Source organism: Dama dama, chromosome 20, assembly GCF_033118175.1.
Source record: "Dama dama isolate Ldn47 chromosome 20, ASM3311817v1, whole genome shotgun sequence".
Lineage (NCBI taxonomy): Eukaryota > Metazoa > Chordata > Mammalia > Artiodactyla > Cervidae > Dama > Dama dama.
In genome coordinates, this window is record NC_083700.1 from 93,018,098 (window position 1) to 93,034,067 (window position 15,970).

A 15,970-nucleotide genomic window follows, 5' to 3' on the forward strand; every position below is an offset into this window, starting at 1 on the left:
CAATAGAGGAACAAAAGGAAAGTGGATGATAACTTAAAACAAATGCACAGATAAGGGTCTCTAAGTGCAGAACAAAATAGCTACTGTATGGCAGCTGTTAAATGCAGAACAACCCACGCATGGAGTTCTGAAGATTTACCTCCAGGATGTGGGTGTATAGATGATTTACTGTATCCAACACATAATAATCTTTGAATAAACCAAAAAAAAAAATTTCCCATAAAATTCTGCTCTGCAGCTTTCTTTCCTTGCCACTCCCAACCCCCAGTCCCTTCTTGAACACATAAAAAGCGATCAGGTTCTCTGCAAGATTTTTTTTTTTTTTTTATGTCCCATCCTTTGTGTTGTTCCAATCTGTTCCCACAAGGTCTGCTCTCGCTGAATGACAAAGTGCTGGTGAAATGGGGCTGAATGAACATCTGCTTGTGAAACTAGATATGTGACCTTGTCATAGCATCTGTAAGAACCAGTTGCCTTCGAACTTGGAGGCGGAGCAGCTAAAACCACAATAAACAAAAATGAGGTCACGATGGGAATGAGGGAGGAGAGGCCAGTGGAGAGAGATGCGAGCCTCTCCGATGGTTATAATAAGTTTGACTTTATAAATTTGTCCTCCCAGATCTCTCAACTGCTTTTTTTTCTACCCAAAAAGCTAACACAGAAGTGTAAACAGATCTGAAATTCCATCTGCAAGAAGCCAAATCTGTAGCAGTACACATAAGCAAAGCAAACCCCAGCAGTCATTAATTTTAGACTTTCATTTACTTATTTATTTATTTTTTTAAGAAAACAACATCAGACATTTGAAATATAATTTACAGCTAGTCTAACAAAAGCATTTTCCTGCTAAAGCTATTTCTGGGGCGGTTATGGCTCAGAATAGATGATGAAAACAGTCATTTCAAAGCACATCTGACAATGTTGGACAGGAAGGGACCTATATGCCTTAGCATTTTTCAGTTTTATTTAATTTGTATAAACAATTCACAGGACCTGCTAAGACTGCAGGGGTGAGGGAGTGAGTGGGTATGCTTGTGTGTACGTATGTCTCTGCACACACGAAAGCACGTTTGCAAAAGGAATTGTATGCATTAAATTGGACCTTTGGCATTAGGAACTAAATCTCCATCAGTGAAGCAGACCTTGCCTCTGAGAATGGGTCTAGCAGTGAATCCCACAGAGGGGCATGAAGGATGAGTATATCCCCTCACTCTATCCCCTTCCATGCAGAGATGCCAGGTCCCTTTATGGGTTCCACACCTAAAAATAGATGTTGACTCAACAGATAAAATGACGCGAGTGACGAATCTGCCTCGCCAGCCTCCTACTGCCAGTGGAGCAAGGAATCCTGTCAGCAGTGTCTACCTCTTCTAGAAACTCACGTATGGCCTCTGTAGGCTCCTTCCCAGCAAATGGACGACATGCAGAGAGGACTTTGCATGGAAGGTCCTTGTGTGTGCATTTAGGGGTGAGGACTGAAGAACCATGAGACTGCCAACACAGGGCATCACTCCACATAAGGTTGTCCTACCCTGACCTTTCAGGTTATAATCTAGCAGAAGTGTTTTTCTTAGGCATGAGGAGGGAGCAGTAGGGAGGAGGAAATAAAAACATCACAGTGATATGTCTATGGTAATGAGGGTCACCCTGGTCTCACCCCTGCTGATTGCTGACAAATTAATTATCTGAATGATCTTAATGTTCCCCCAAAACATACGTCCTCATCTCTATGCTTTTTTCCAGAGGGAACATTTTCCCACCTGTTTCCTCAGGTCCTAATCGTATGGCCCTTTTAAGGTCCAGCTCGAACGCCACCTTCTCTAGATGGCTTTCCCTAATTTTACCTTCTCTTAAAAATCTCCCTGGCAGTGCTCTTAATGAACTGCACCCATGGTACTTAACCCATTTTGACCTTGATTCTCCATCTCTCTATCTAGTCTGCTGATCTCCTTGAGGTCATGCATTGCGTGTGTGTATCTTACTCATCTCTGAGGTTCTAGCTCCTTACCCAGACACTCACAGGGTGCTCAACATCTACTGAAAGAGTGAATGAACACCCACAGATCATAATGAATGACCTGGACATTAATGGTATGTTGGGTTAACTGCAGCTTGAATTCCTCCCCTTAGGGGGAACGTTAAGCATCCAGAATCATAGCTGTGATAATTTGCTCAGCTGTGAGCTAAGTCTCCTATTCTCCAGGATCTGGGGTGGGAAGGACTGAATCTTGTTCAAGAACTAGATTTAGAGGCTACTCTTATAAAACATTTCCTGAAGATCTACTATGAGCCAGGCATAGTGCTGTATGCTGGGGATACACAGCAAGCAAGAACAGGCATGGTCTCTTGCCCCAAAGGACTTCTGAGTCCAACAGGGGCAAAAGGCAACTCCATAGCAGGTACTCAACAAATGAGTTGAATAGAAGAATGGTGTACAAATGGACCAGTTATCATAATGCCACAAGATGGGTGCCATTCCAGGGCTATATGGGGAGAGACTGGTGGGGAGACAAGTTGTATGTCAGTGTGTGGTGGGGTCAGGGAACCATCGTCTGATGATAACCCTCCCCTGCTGTGAGGACAAAAGAGATGACGAAGGTCAAGGGCGTAGTGCAGTGCCTGCCTGGCACCCCATCAATGCATAATGGATAGTAATGACTTTGATCCCCTTAGTTCTGGGCAGCCAGAGCTGGGGCACATGAGAGAGCAGGCTGGGGACAGACCTGCTAGGGAAAAGGATCTGGCACAGGAAAGTTAATGACAGAACCAAAATTGATTCCCCAAAAGAGGATTCTGACAGAGGCAGAATCTCAGCTGGGAAGGATTACTGCAGCATACTCCAGTCCCAGCCCAGCAACAGATCTCAGGGGTGAACAGCATCTCGATCATTCACCAAAGCCTAAATCCCACTTAATTTTTCTCCTCTATTTGGAACCTTAGGTCTATCATTTCTCCTAGTCCCCCATCCTGGAAACCTGCAGAAGTGGGAGTGGGCAAAAATTACAGAAAAAGGATCTTCCCACATTTAGTATCCAAATGCTTGTCCCAGTATGAAAACTTTTCAAGTTTCTTCATATATTTATTAAGTCCTAACTGAGTGACTACAGGTCTCAGACCCTTTGTTAGGCTGAAATATTTCTAAAAACATCGCTGACTTTTAGCTCCGTCCTGACGTTTAGCATAATTGCTAGTTTATTAACCCCACTAGAACCCAGGGCTTCCAACACGGGAAGTGCCCTAAAGAACCCTGAGTCTCAGACCATCGGGGTCCTGCTCACTTCTTTCATCCAGAATCTCCGAAGACAAGACCGGCATTTCCACGCCTGCACCAATCTTGCTCTGGACCTCAGGAGCTAGAGTAGGGAGACCAAGCCTCTCTCCGGGGAAGGACGGCTCAAAGGCAGATGACTGTACAGACGATCTTGTCTGAAGATCTGCAGTCACTCCAAACTCCCTATCCCTCCCTGTCCCTGCAGGCTTACGGTAACTCCTACTCTCTGCAAGACGGACAGTACAGCACAGAGCTTATGAGTCACGGGCTGCCTCCAGTACTCACTAGCTTTGTGATCTTGGGCAAGTAATTTGATCTTGATAAGTCTGTTTATTTACTGACAAAAGTGGGGGACAATTCTCCTTCGATGGGTTTTCAAAAAGAATTAAGACAACAGACTTAATGTGTCTAGCACATACCTAGAATTTAGAATCTACTCAAATATTATTTAAGAATATAGAATCTACGTAAATATAAAGATTACATAAATATAGAATCCACATAAATATTATTATGGGATGACTCAGACTGACTTTTGTGGGTCACCCTGGGACGCTAGCTCCCACAGGGCACATCTTTCAATTTGACCACAAGCAAACATTTGGAACATGACCAGTGAGCACTTACAGAAGCTCTGTCCTCCTCCATCAGACTGGTGGGGTCTGGGACCATCCTTTACCACTTCACGACCATGAATTTCCTCTAGCGTGTTCCTACAGATTCCTCTGCCTGCCCTCTACAAAGTACTTTCCACTTTCCAAAGTGACTTCACAAGGCTGCTTTCAGCGATTCTCACCAAGGCAGGAAGGCAGGCACTGCCATTCATCCCAGATGGGGCAGCAAGACCAAGGTGGGATCTGCCCCTCGCCACACAGCACTCACAGGTACCTTCACCTGCTCACAGCCGGGGCGTGGCAGGAACAACACAGCCTGGGGAAAACCTTTCCTGAATCATCTGGCAACACTGTGGCCCTCGTCTGACCCACCATGGAACAGAAAAAGAGGGTACTTGGAAAGCATGATAAAGACGGTCTTGAGTGCTACAAGGAGGGTGAGATGAGAGGAAAGGGGTTTCTTTAGGAAAACACTGGTACAGAAGGTGAGCATTCACTCATTCCTCCCTTTCTTGAACACTTACTGTGTGCCAGGCCCTGTGCTGGGAGGGTTTTTTCTTTAAGGATCTCACAGTCCAGTGAGGAGAGTAAGCAAACAGGTGGAGAGTGCAATGCAGAGGGCTGTTCCTGCCAGGGGGAGACTTGCTTTCCTTCCACATGGAGGATGCCTCCTGGAGTAACGTCCAGCTCCTTTGTACCCCTGCATCCCCTCTTCTCCAGGGAAGTGGTGCAATGGCTCTGAATAGGCTTTAATAAAGGGAATGAGCATGTGAGCCACAGACGCTGCCTGCTTCCTCCCTCTGGGAACCAGATGCCAGCCGGAAGCCCACTTTCTATTTCTGGTTCTATGTTCTATGGGAGTCGGCTATGCCTTCATGTGGGGAGTCCTATGGGGTCCAAAGCACCCATGACATAGTGTATCAGTTTGTCAAAGCATGGGGTTCTGTGTTAAGAAGTTCAAGGTGTCCACAGAAGCCATTTGGGCCTTAATCACTAGTAAACAACTTAGGATTCCATAGTTTTTCTTTCTGTCTTACCTCTCAGTTGGCTTAAGACTTGGATGTAGAAAACGGGGGTGTCATTTGTTGAGCTCCTATGAATTACAAGAACCTCTAGCATTGACTGGATGTTTTCATGAGCTTGGTGTTCTATTCACAAAACTGTTCATTTCCACAACCATAGTTCACGGTAAGTGGTAAGGGTAACAAGTGATAATGGTGATCTCAGCAGAATGCATTATCTTTGAAATTTGTTTCTTAGAACCTTGATACTGGAAGTGACCTCAAAAGTTCAGGGCAGGATGTAAGACAGTTGGCCAATGACCTTATACATTTCCAAGGACAGGAAGCATCCTATGTAATCACTGGCCATCACTGATTATTGGAAAGTTCTTCCTTCTGCTGAATTCAAACCTGTCTCTCCCATAGCTTCTATCCTTCTCCTATTTCTATTCTGGTTCCACACACTAGGAGCATCCTTCCTGTCCTCATCACCCCTTATCTTGTGGGTCTCACTGATACGTCATAGTTAGAGCATCAGACAACTGTATTTTGAGAAAGATCACTCCAAGGCAGCTCTCATTTATGTTACTTTAACAGAAATAGAGCATCTCTTCAGCAATGGGAAAGAGACGGAGATTAACAGCAAAGGTTTTGGTAGAGAGATGTAGGTTTGGATCCTAATCACTTACTAACTATAAATGGTAAAGCTTGGGGTAAGTCACTTACACTTTCTGAGCTTATCACTTGATAACCTAGTTTGGAAGCTTCTAGAGCTAATAGAGCATTAAACAAGCTAATGCATATATGATTCTTAGGCACTATGCCTGGCACATAGTCAGTGAAAGTGTTGAGTTGCTCAGTCGTGTCCAACTCTTCGCAGCCTCATGAACTGCAGCCTGCCAGGCTTCTCTGTCCATGGGGTTTCCCAGGCAGGAACACTGGGAACGGGTTGCCATTTCCTTCCGCAGATGCCTGCCACACAGTAAATGCTCAATAAATAGGGCTTTGCGACAACTGCTGTGTACTTAGGCCTGATGCTAGACACTGGTGGTACAAAGATGAATACAGCAGCCCCTGACACGCAGGACTATTAGTCTAGCAGAGGAGACACTTATTTCAGATCAGATTGCAGATTTTCCCCAGTCTGTTGTAACACAGTACTCTCTGAGTGAGCAGAAACTTCCCAGAACATACACATCACTGGGGACATTCATTCCAAAGAGACCAGAAGGATGGCAGCAGAGAACAGACTCTGGTGCTTCCAAGGCCTTCTAGGAGCAAACCCTCCCTGGGACCTCTGATCCCACCTCCAGGAGTAGGGAGAGAAGAAATCAGCCAGCCAGCTCCTAGAAATTACAGTTTTGATTGTGAGGATCAGCTTATTCCTGGGCCTATGGCTGCAGCCCTGCCCACAGACAGGACAGATGTCCACTTACGTGGCCCCACGCCTCATATTTTCCCCACCCTCCACCTGGTATATGATGTCCTTCTATCGGGGGCAAGACCTGATGGCAATGTTTCTAGTGAGTTCTTTTTTTTTTTTTAATACTTACTGGCTGTGTTGGGTTTTAGTTGTGGCACACACAATCTTCATTGCTGCGTGCGGGATCCTTTTAGTTGTGGCATGTGGAATCTTTAGCTGCAGCATGCAAACACTTAGTTGCAGCTTGTGGTATCTAGTTCCCCAACCAGGGATTGAACCTGGGCCCCCTGCATTGAAGTGTGGAGTCTTAACCACTGGATCACCAGGGAAGTCCCTTTAATGAGTTATAATTGTGCTGCTTCTTCCTGCTCAAAACCTTCAGTGTTTCTCCAGCACTTTGTGATGGAAGCTCAAATCCCTTACCCGAGCATCCAAGGTCCTCTGGGATCTGGATCCACCTCTAATCTCCTGCTAACCCCACTAAGCAGCCTAAACCTCAGCTCAAACAAAATGTCTCTGTTCCTGCTATCTGTCATCCTCATGGCAAAATGAACTCCTGCCCATCCTTCCAGGCTCAGACTGAATGCCACTTCCTCCGTGAAGCCCAGGCACAAATGCCTGCTCTCTCCTCAGACTCTGCAGATGACACACATTTCAAGGACAGTAGCTATCACACCCTCCCACCCGTCACAACCATCTGTGCTAACATTTCATCTTCCCCCAAAGTAAGAGCATTCTGGTGGTCTCTGCAGACTCTCTGTGGCATCTACTCTCCAAGCGTTACAGAGGGCAGGAACTCAATAACATTCTCTGAACTGAAGCAAAAAAAATGTGTAATATACTGTATGGAACACATTTTAGCTCTTTTCCCAGGAACTGACTCAGATGTAGAGAAGGAGCTAGAGGGACCCATGGATATAAAGTGAATCCAACAATATCATGAAAGTATTTGGTACACAGTAGGCTGGATAAATACTCCTTTTAAAAAAGGGTGTGGTGATAGAATTCATGTGCCTTACAACTTCTTTTTAAAAGCCCATCTAATTATCAAGGTGGATTACTTGGTATAAGCACCTTGCAATCTGTCTAGTGGTCCCTGGAAGGGAGAGAGATGTGCCAAAGATTTCATGGCCTGGTTAGTGGAAGAGCTGGTCTCAGACTGAAGGCTTAAGACAGTGTCCTCACTAAATTGCAACTCCTGACTCTTGCTATACTGGTAAGACTGCTGTGGCCTCTTGAAAGCTCCATAATACTTTCCACTACACAAAGTGAGACTCAGATTCATTCTTCATGTATCTCTGAAACATGCAGATGGGGAAAAGTCTCCCCCTCTCTCTATGTAATTCTTACCTTGGGGTAACCCTATTCACTATCATCTTCATTCTGGGAAGCATTACTTGAGCATTCCCTATAAACCAGGATTACCTATAAGTGAGATATTATTAGTTTCCTTTTCCAGAAGATAAATTCTGGCTCAGTGTGACAAGTACTTGTCCAAAGTCATACAGCCAGCACTATGCCAGTGCTGGATATGACTCTGGGATCTTTCCACTATGCCAGGCTAACGTGGACAGTGGACAGTGGACATGTACTTGGCACAAGCTGCTACTTTCCTTGGAAAGTTACCAAGCTGGAAAGATCACGCTATAATATTTTATTAGCTATACTGTTAAAGTTGGAAGGAACCATCCTGCAGATCAGGAAATTAGTCCAGAGAAATAAACTAAATTGTCCAAGGTCATCCTAGTAATTTTTAATGGAGCTGGATCTGAGTCTTCATTTGAACTCAGAGCTCTTTTGAATGGATCACAAAGGGGAAGGGGAGAGGGATGTGGCTCTATGACCTTTGACAGACCAGCTGCTTTGCTCTAGGGCTTCATGGTAAGCATGGAGAAATGATCTTTTATTCTCCAGGGCCACTGATGTTCTAGGCCAGCATTGTCCAAGAGAACTTTCAGAAAACGTTCTAGATCTGTGTTGTCCAATGTGGTAGCCATAATCTACATGTGGTTCCTGAGTACTTCAAACGTGTCTAGTGTGAATGAGGAACTGAACTTTTCATTTATTTTTAACTTATTAATTTAAATTCAAATATAAATAGCCATATGTGGCTAGTGGCTATTATACTTGATGGAACAGTTCAGAGTCCAGAAACAACACAAAGTTATAGCATCTTAGAGCTACAGGGGACCTTTAGGATCATTTAGTCAGACTCCGGTCTGGTATAGCCGTCCCTCTAAGTTATCCATGATGACTCCACACGAATGTCTCTGATAGTCAGGGACTCACTATGACCCGAGGCAAATGACAGACACAAAGATTCTCTTCTCAGATTCTGGAAATATAAGATTGAGCTTCAGAGTCACTGTAGATTTTTTTTTCTCTCTAGAGAATGGAAGAGCAACCACTGTGGGGTGAATACGTGAGTGCAGGACCATGTGACTGTCTTCTTCATTTGCCTCTGAACAAGCCTTACAGTGTCTGGTCCCTTCCAAACACGGAGCTGAGAATGGGACATGAGACACCTGGGATGGGTTGACCAGAGTAGACCAGAAAAGACCACTGCTTCCTGGGATCTGGAGTGGACAATTCTCCTAAGACAGCTGAGGTGTGACGAATGTTTTTAAGCAGCTCACATCACATTGTGGGATCTTTTACACTTGTAGCCAGCCTAAGGCCCTAAGCCTCATTCCACATACTGTGAAAACCTAGGTGTGCTTGTAACCTGTGCCTGCCCAATCTTCTGTCTCCCAGACACGGGCCACTGTGGATGACCTTTAAGATACTGGAAACATATGAGCCTCACTAACTGTATCTCCATCTTTCCAACTCCTATACCTGTATCTGAAATTATTCCCTCAGAGCAAGTTAACAGGGCCCTGGGAAGCAAAGCAGCTGAAAAGAATCTATCACAGGAAAGAGGGTCCGGTACAACTGGGGTGAACGGGTCTTCCATTTTCACTGGTGTTGCCACCCTCTCTCTTCACTCCTTGGGGATTCAGTGATCCAGCTGCCCCTGCTGACCTTGGCTGGGAAGCACTCCCACACTGGCTCTGACTACAGCCATAATGGAGGAGGAGAGACAAATGCCTTTTTATTATTAATGAGACTGAGGGAGGTAGTCTATCATTTCTGGGTGGGGTGATATCCGTCAGCAAAAAATGATCTGCTAACTCTCCGGGAGGCATTAAGGGCAGTGATAGGAGAAATAATTGCTTATGCCGAGTGCAAAGAAAAGATGCCTCAGCGGAATGGAGGCCTTTAGCGAGGCAGGTGGATTGTGGGCGGAGGGAGGGAGGCAAGGCTCCCTGATGACCCCTGGCAAGAGAAAGAAGTGGGAGGGGCAAACGGGAACCTGCGAAACTCAAGTGTGGAAAGATTCCCCTGGAGGCACCGTTAGTGCTATTAGAAGAATAAAGCGAAAAGGGAGAAATGGCTAAGCAGTGTCGGAGCAAGAGAGGCTGAAATAAAGGAACTGCTCTCCTTCCTGGAGAAAAGAGGTTTTTTTCCCCTTCTGAAAAGCCTTCACTCACACACCTTCCCCTCCTCTAGCCCTGCTCCCTCTGGAACCAGGCTGCTGCCTCGTGATAAAGCTTCCTTCTTACTCTCTCACCCGCTCTCCTGATGGAGTGCCAACTCTCCTGGGTTCAGGCAGAGTGGCAGGAGCAGCCTTTGTGCCCCTCAGCCCAGCCTAATCCTGAAATCACTCACTCCTCCCGTCTGCACAAGAGCTGTGCTCTGGGAATGCTGTCTTTAAAGTCACAGTTTCAGAATTTGAGGAATAGCTGAATGCAATGATTAGGGCAAGAAAAGCCACAAAATCATTTGTGAATGTAATGCAATGAGAAAAGGAAGGAAGCACATAAAAATGTTAACAGCGTTGAGTTGGGAATGGCTGATGTTGCCTTCATCAGATAATAATGAATTTTCCAAATTATTTATAAATAAGCCTGTTGTGCTTTTAAAATGAGTAAAACAAAGCTTCTAATAGAGATGATGAAAAACCAAAGTCTAAGGCTGAAAAAACTTAGCATAACAGCCCGCAGGCTGTTGGCTTCATTCGTCAAACATCCCAAGTGATGTGCCATTGCCGGATGAAATTTCTTGAAACTTCACTTTGACTAGATTCCTCCTGTGCTCAAACCTTGTACAGCTTCCTACTCCCGCCCCTCTACCCCAATCAAGTGGGAACCCCTGCAGCCCCGGGCCACCCCCACCTCCCTATGTTAGAGGTGCTCCTTTGAGGGTTTGTGTCTCCCATGAAAGGGGAACTTCTAGAGGCGGAGCACTGAATGCTTCTCTAATCCTGTTTCTCAAACTTGGGTTAAAATCCAAACAGGTGTCCCACTATTCAGAGCTTTAGGATTCCAAATCCCCAAATTCCATTTTGGATCACTTTTTACTGGAGGTGGTCAGTGTCACTTGTATATCAGCCCAAACTTTTGATAAACATATCCCTGTTTTGAAGCTACTACAGAAACATCTACTTTTCTTTGTTCCTAATTCATGCAACAAAGAGCTGGACTGCTGCAACTGCATTCTTAAGAAGCACTAAGAAGGGGAGCGCTTCTTAGTGAGAGGCTGGAAAAAAGGGTAAATTCAGAAGCTGCTTTGTAAAGCCCACAGGGAGATTCAGAACTGGACTGGCATCCACTGTGAGGTTTAGGGGATACTGGGAATCATTTTCCAGAATTCACAGCCGTTTAACCCAATGCTTCTTGGAGTGTAAAGTGATCTCTGTTGGAGAAACTGGGTTCCAGGGAGCTAAACAACACTTCTGAGGCCCTAAACAGGGCAAATTATCTTCACTGGATTTAGGGTTGAAATGTTGAGCAAAGCCCCAGTTTGGGGTCTTTGGGGCTAGTCAGTGTAAATAACTCCTTGGTCCATACCCCATGCCTCTCTGACATACATGGATGGAAGACTCTCCAGGGCACTGTCATCCTGGGTCACCTAAGGACCTACTGCAGGGCCTGGAAGGCAGGGGTCTGAGTAGACATGATCTGAAGTCAGGTCTGTCTCCAGATTGACGGCAGAAGCCCCGAACTGCAAGTCTGTTTACTGAAGAACTTAGAGGAGCCACGCAATTCATCTGTTTGCTTTTTATATCTCCTTCCCTCGTCAGAGAGTATAACCCATGTGTGCACAGAACCAAATACACACCCACACACTCACAGAATACATGTGCTGCTGAGCAAGCAGGTGGTGTGACGTTCCAACACAGGCGACCTATTGCCAGAGTTATTTTTAACACATATTTTTCTTACTCCAAATCTCACTTACTAACTGATCCTGGGTAAGTCTCTTAACCTCTTTGGGCCTCAGTTTCTTCATCTGTATAAGGGAGAGAATCATTATTTTAAGAATCAGAGCTGATGTGTGTAAAGCTTTTAGTGTTTGGGAAGCTTCAAGGGTTAAATATTATTAAGCATGAAATGAAAAGGAGTTAGACACCATAAACACTCAATATAAGGCATCATTACTATCATTATTATTTCCTTTCAAGCTCAGGCTCGCCTATTAAGTAACTCCTGGAAGACTCTTTCACAGTATCTTTGGATGCTAACTCAGCTCAACTGCTGGCCACTTGTGTGCCTTTGCACAAGTCACTTCATCTCTGAGCCTAATCTCCAGAGGGATGGGGACCTGGCCACTTTCTCCCACTAAAGAAGTTAAGATTCAAAGAACAATTCCTCTGCAGTCTCATGTTTGCAAGCATGTACTAGATGGTTCCAGGGAGGTCTTGGTAATGCATACTTCCACCGAAGATACTTGTTTTTTCCTGATAGGCAAGTTATCTGCAGTCATCCACATTACTTGGAGGGGATTACTTAATGAAGCGGTCTCTTTTTTCTGCTTTGATGCTGTGTCTGCACCAAGACTGTATTCTCCTCGAGCACAGAGACCTGGTTTTGCCCTCCACAGGTCCTCAGGATTCATGCACAGTTACAGTACATCCCCCCTAATAAAGGGGAAAGGAATAGTTGTTAACAGTGAACCATCATTTGTGGGCACCTTCTACTAGCAACCTAGTAATAAATCACTCATTTTCAAAATGCAAAACAGTGTTTGTGTATCTAAATTTGAGTTCAGAGGTTGCAAACTTCTCCAGAGGTCAACTCTTAAGTTTTGTTTGCTTTGCCTACATAATGCTCTAAAAATTTCTTAGTTGATTCAACCTTTCAAAATTGGGAGATTTGGCATAAAATACCTAGATTTTGGTTTCTATTGAATAAGTGGAAGATCTGACAATGAACTGGGCCTAAATAATCAGCAGTAGCTGAAGAATAGCTGCCCTTTTTAGCACTCTCCAGCTCACTATGGTTTCCACCACTTCTCAGGGCTTTCCAGAACTATCTCTGAATCTAGCTGTTCATCACTAACCTTCAAAGCTTAATAATTAACTCTTGGTTTGCCTGCATCTGTGCTGTACATTTAAACTCATGTGTTTTGCATGAAGCAAAAGGAGAGACAGACTTGACCAAAGTTTGCAAACACGTACTACATGGTTCTGAGGAGATCTCTATAATGCATGCTTCCAAAGAAGATACTTATTTTTTTCAGGTAGGAAAGTTATCTGTTCCTTCATGAAAGTCGGAGTGAAGAGATAAATCTCACGTCATTTATTAAAGCAAACTGATGCAGAAGAAGTAAATAGCAGCCTGAAAGGCAGAAAAGCAATTTAAAAAAAATTAATAAATGATGAGACTATTAACAGCACAGGAAAAGGGTCTGCTTTTTTCTCCTTCTCTTTAATATGATTTTTACCTTAAACACTGTGTCCCTTTAGGAAAGGGAAGAAAAGTTAATAAAGGAACCTATCACTCAAACTTAATTTTTAGTATGGCAAATAAACTGCTTTAATGAAAGGGCTGAAATTCCCAGGTTTGCACATTAAATTTTCATTCATTGTAGAGAATGGAAATTATTGATTCAGCCGTGGCATCATGCATTTTGGATCCTATGGAAGCCCACGTTACTGCTGCGTGCAAACGTGTTGGCAGCGTTTTGATGCCGGCTGAGTACAGGGTGGGTGAGGGGGTGGGGAAAGGGATACAGAGAAGGGAAGGAGGCAGATTGATTCTTCACAGAAAGAAAATAAACAATGTTCCTTGTCTCTAAGATCCACTGGGACAAAGCACTGTGGGATGGGGAGTACATTCTCAGGTCAGAAAAGCCGGGTCCACTCAGCCTTTGGGGAATCCCCAACGGCTTCATGGAATATTTTATTTAAAAAAAGCAGAATGGATGGCTGAGAATTTGATCTTAAGCTGTTGGGGAGGCTTGGGTTTTAAGAAAACTGTAGAGGAAAGGAAAGTACCTTTCTCAGTTCGAGTTGGGGAAGAACAAATGTCTGACATTCTAAAGCTGAACTGGATAACACAGAAAAATCAGTCAAACCCACAAATACAGCTATCAACCTGGGGTGGCCTCAATCCAAGAGGCAAGTGACAAGAGCATCCTATCTCAAAGCATTGAAAATAGGTATGTTTTTCCTTCGAAAGAAATCAACACTCCTGCCTCTCAGAGGATACTCCATAATTATACAACTCTCAGTTATTTCCCCCTAAGAGAACTCACAGGGACTGATTCTAAGCTGAGACTGAGGCAACCTGAATCAAGCCCGTTTTGGGGTCTTTGTGAAGCACAGACTGTATGAGATCCGCAAAGCAACAGTCTTTAGAAATAAGCTAAATGAAACTACGAAAGTAGAGTGGCTTAAAGTGAAGGAAAGAAGGAAAGAAAGAGGGAAAGCAGAAAGGAAGGAAGGAGGGAAAGAAGGAAGGAAGAAAGAGTAGAAAAGAAAAAATAGATAACTACATAATACACTCCCAAAAGAGAAGGTTTCTATTTTGTTTTTTGTTTTGATTACCTCCTAGCTGACATTATCTTATACCAGGTAGCCTCCTTATCCATCTGGATGTTAGAAAAGTAGTCTGTTGAACTAAAAAGTTCTGATTTTGTGTTTTCAGATGCTAAGATCTGGTGCCATCTATAGATTTCCATTCTGGGAGAGGTTTCTCTTTTGTCCTACTTTGCGTCAGACCTGCTGTCGTGAGGATAAGAGTGCCCAGGAGACATCTCCTCATGGTTTAATAGGCTATGAAGGATGGGACTCATTAATCGGCTGGCAGCTGCCCCCAAATAGGATGCTGCCTGGAGGTAGGGGAAGAAGGGAAAGGGAGGCTGAGGAGGAGGCAGGCTCCATCCAGGAGACCACCACCGACTGTCAGGGGTCAGGGGCCAAAAGCAAACAGCACCACCTCCTCAAGGATCCCCTCAGGGTGAAACTTGAACCGAGAGCATGACAATCCAGCCACAGAAACCTCCGTCTGGAGAAGCAGGCTCTGGATAACTGGAATTTTTTTTTTTTTTTGCTTAAAACAACCCCTCTTGAGATATTACCTACCAGTCTGATTATTTCTGGATTGCTAGAATGTTACTTTTCCTGTCATTCCTTTACTATATTCCCAGATGTTACAGTACCCATCCCTACACACAACACCAGTGTGTTTCTTTATAACTGATTCTTCCTTTTTCAAGTCTTGTTTAAGAGAGTCCTCTTTACCATTGGGTAAAGCCATGCTGTTTGGCCTAGCATGTGAGGCCCCTGCCCACCTCCCACCCTCATCTTTTCATCATCTCCTTACTGAATCTCAGGTCATAGAGTTCTGTATGTCATTCCCCACTCACAATGTTCATATACATTTTCACAGTTTTGCATGTGGTGTTACTTCCACCTAGAGCAGCTTCTCCCTTGGCTCTGCTCTGACCATCTTTGCAGGCTTGGGCTCCCTGGCCTTCTTGATGTGGGTCATCCCTGGCATCTTACCTGCTCCCTGGACAGGAAGTCCCATAGTTTGTAGTCCCCTCCTTCTACTCAGCTCTCACCTTGTTCTTCTGTAATGTAATGTTCTTCTGTAATGTAATGTTCTTCTGTAATAATGTTCTTCTGTAATGTAACGTCCCTCATTTAGTACAGTAGATAGTAAGTGTCCTTTGAATAAATGAAGAAGCCACCGCCAGCTCCCTCATAGCCTGGATTTATTAGATCAAAGGATGAAATTTAACCAGTGTCTCCTAAATAAAGAGGCATATAACATATAACCTCTTACCTTTATAGTTTTGGTCTGGAGTCTGAGTCCATTTAAAGTGTTGATGGCTTTCTCTGCATCCTTTGGATCAATATAGTTAACGAATCCATACCCTAAACTCTGTCCTGTGGAAACATTTTTTAAGAGAGAGAGAGAGAGAGCTCATTATCTTGATAGAGGTAACACTTCCCATTGCAATGTGTCAAGCCCTCTAGTTTATGGTTCCTTTTACACCAGGGTTTACTCTCAGGTTGAGAAGTTTCTGTTTCTTTTATCTCTCACTCTGGCCAGGCTTTAAACTCACAGGAGCTGCCCTAGCTGGGAACTCATAATTCCCCCTACATCCACACCACATACACATCATATACCCACAAGTGTCCACTTAATTGGGAAGAGGTGGGGCAGGGAAGTGGAAAGAAAGAAGGTGTGGTCTGTTAGAACAGATTTGAACTGGAGTCCTGAGGCTTTTCCCAGGAATTAAGCTGTGTGACTCTGAATTCATTTAATCTCCTGCCTCCTCCCATCCCCCAATATTTCTTCTCTGCAGATAACAGCACTTGCACAGA

At 44.3% G+C, this 15,970-nt stretch overlaps 1 protein-coding gene across 5 annotated transcripts in view; it reads right to left on the reverse strand.

Moving 5' to 3' along the window:
- The window catches only part of ELAVL4 (ELAV like RNA binding protein 4), a 91,236-nt gene that overhangs the window by 9,751 nt on the left and 65,515 nt on the right, over positions 1–15,970 (reverse strand). For all 5 annotated transcript variants that reach the window (XM_061120043.1, XM_061120040.1, XM_061120039.1 and 2 more), the window contains exon 3: positions 15,426–15,529. In XM_061120043.1, the coding sequence (XP_060976026.1) occupies positions 15,426–15,529 (104 nt within the window). The remainder of the gene's footprint in view (positions 1–15,425; positions 15,530–15,970) is intronic.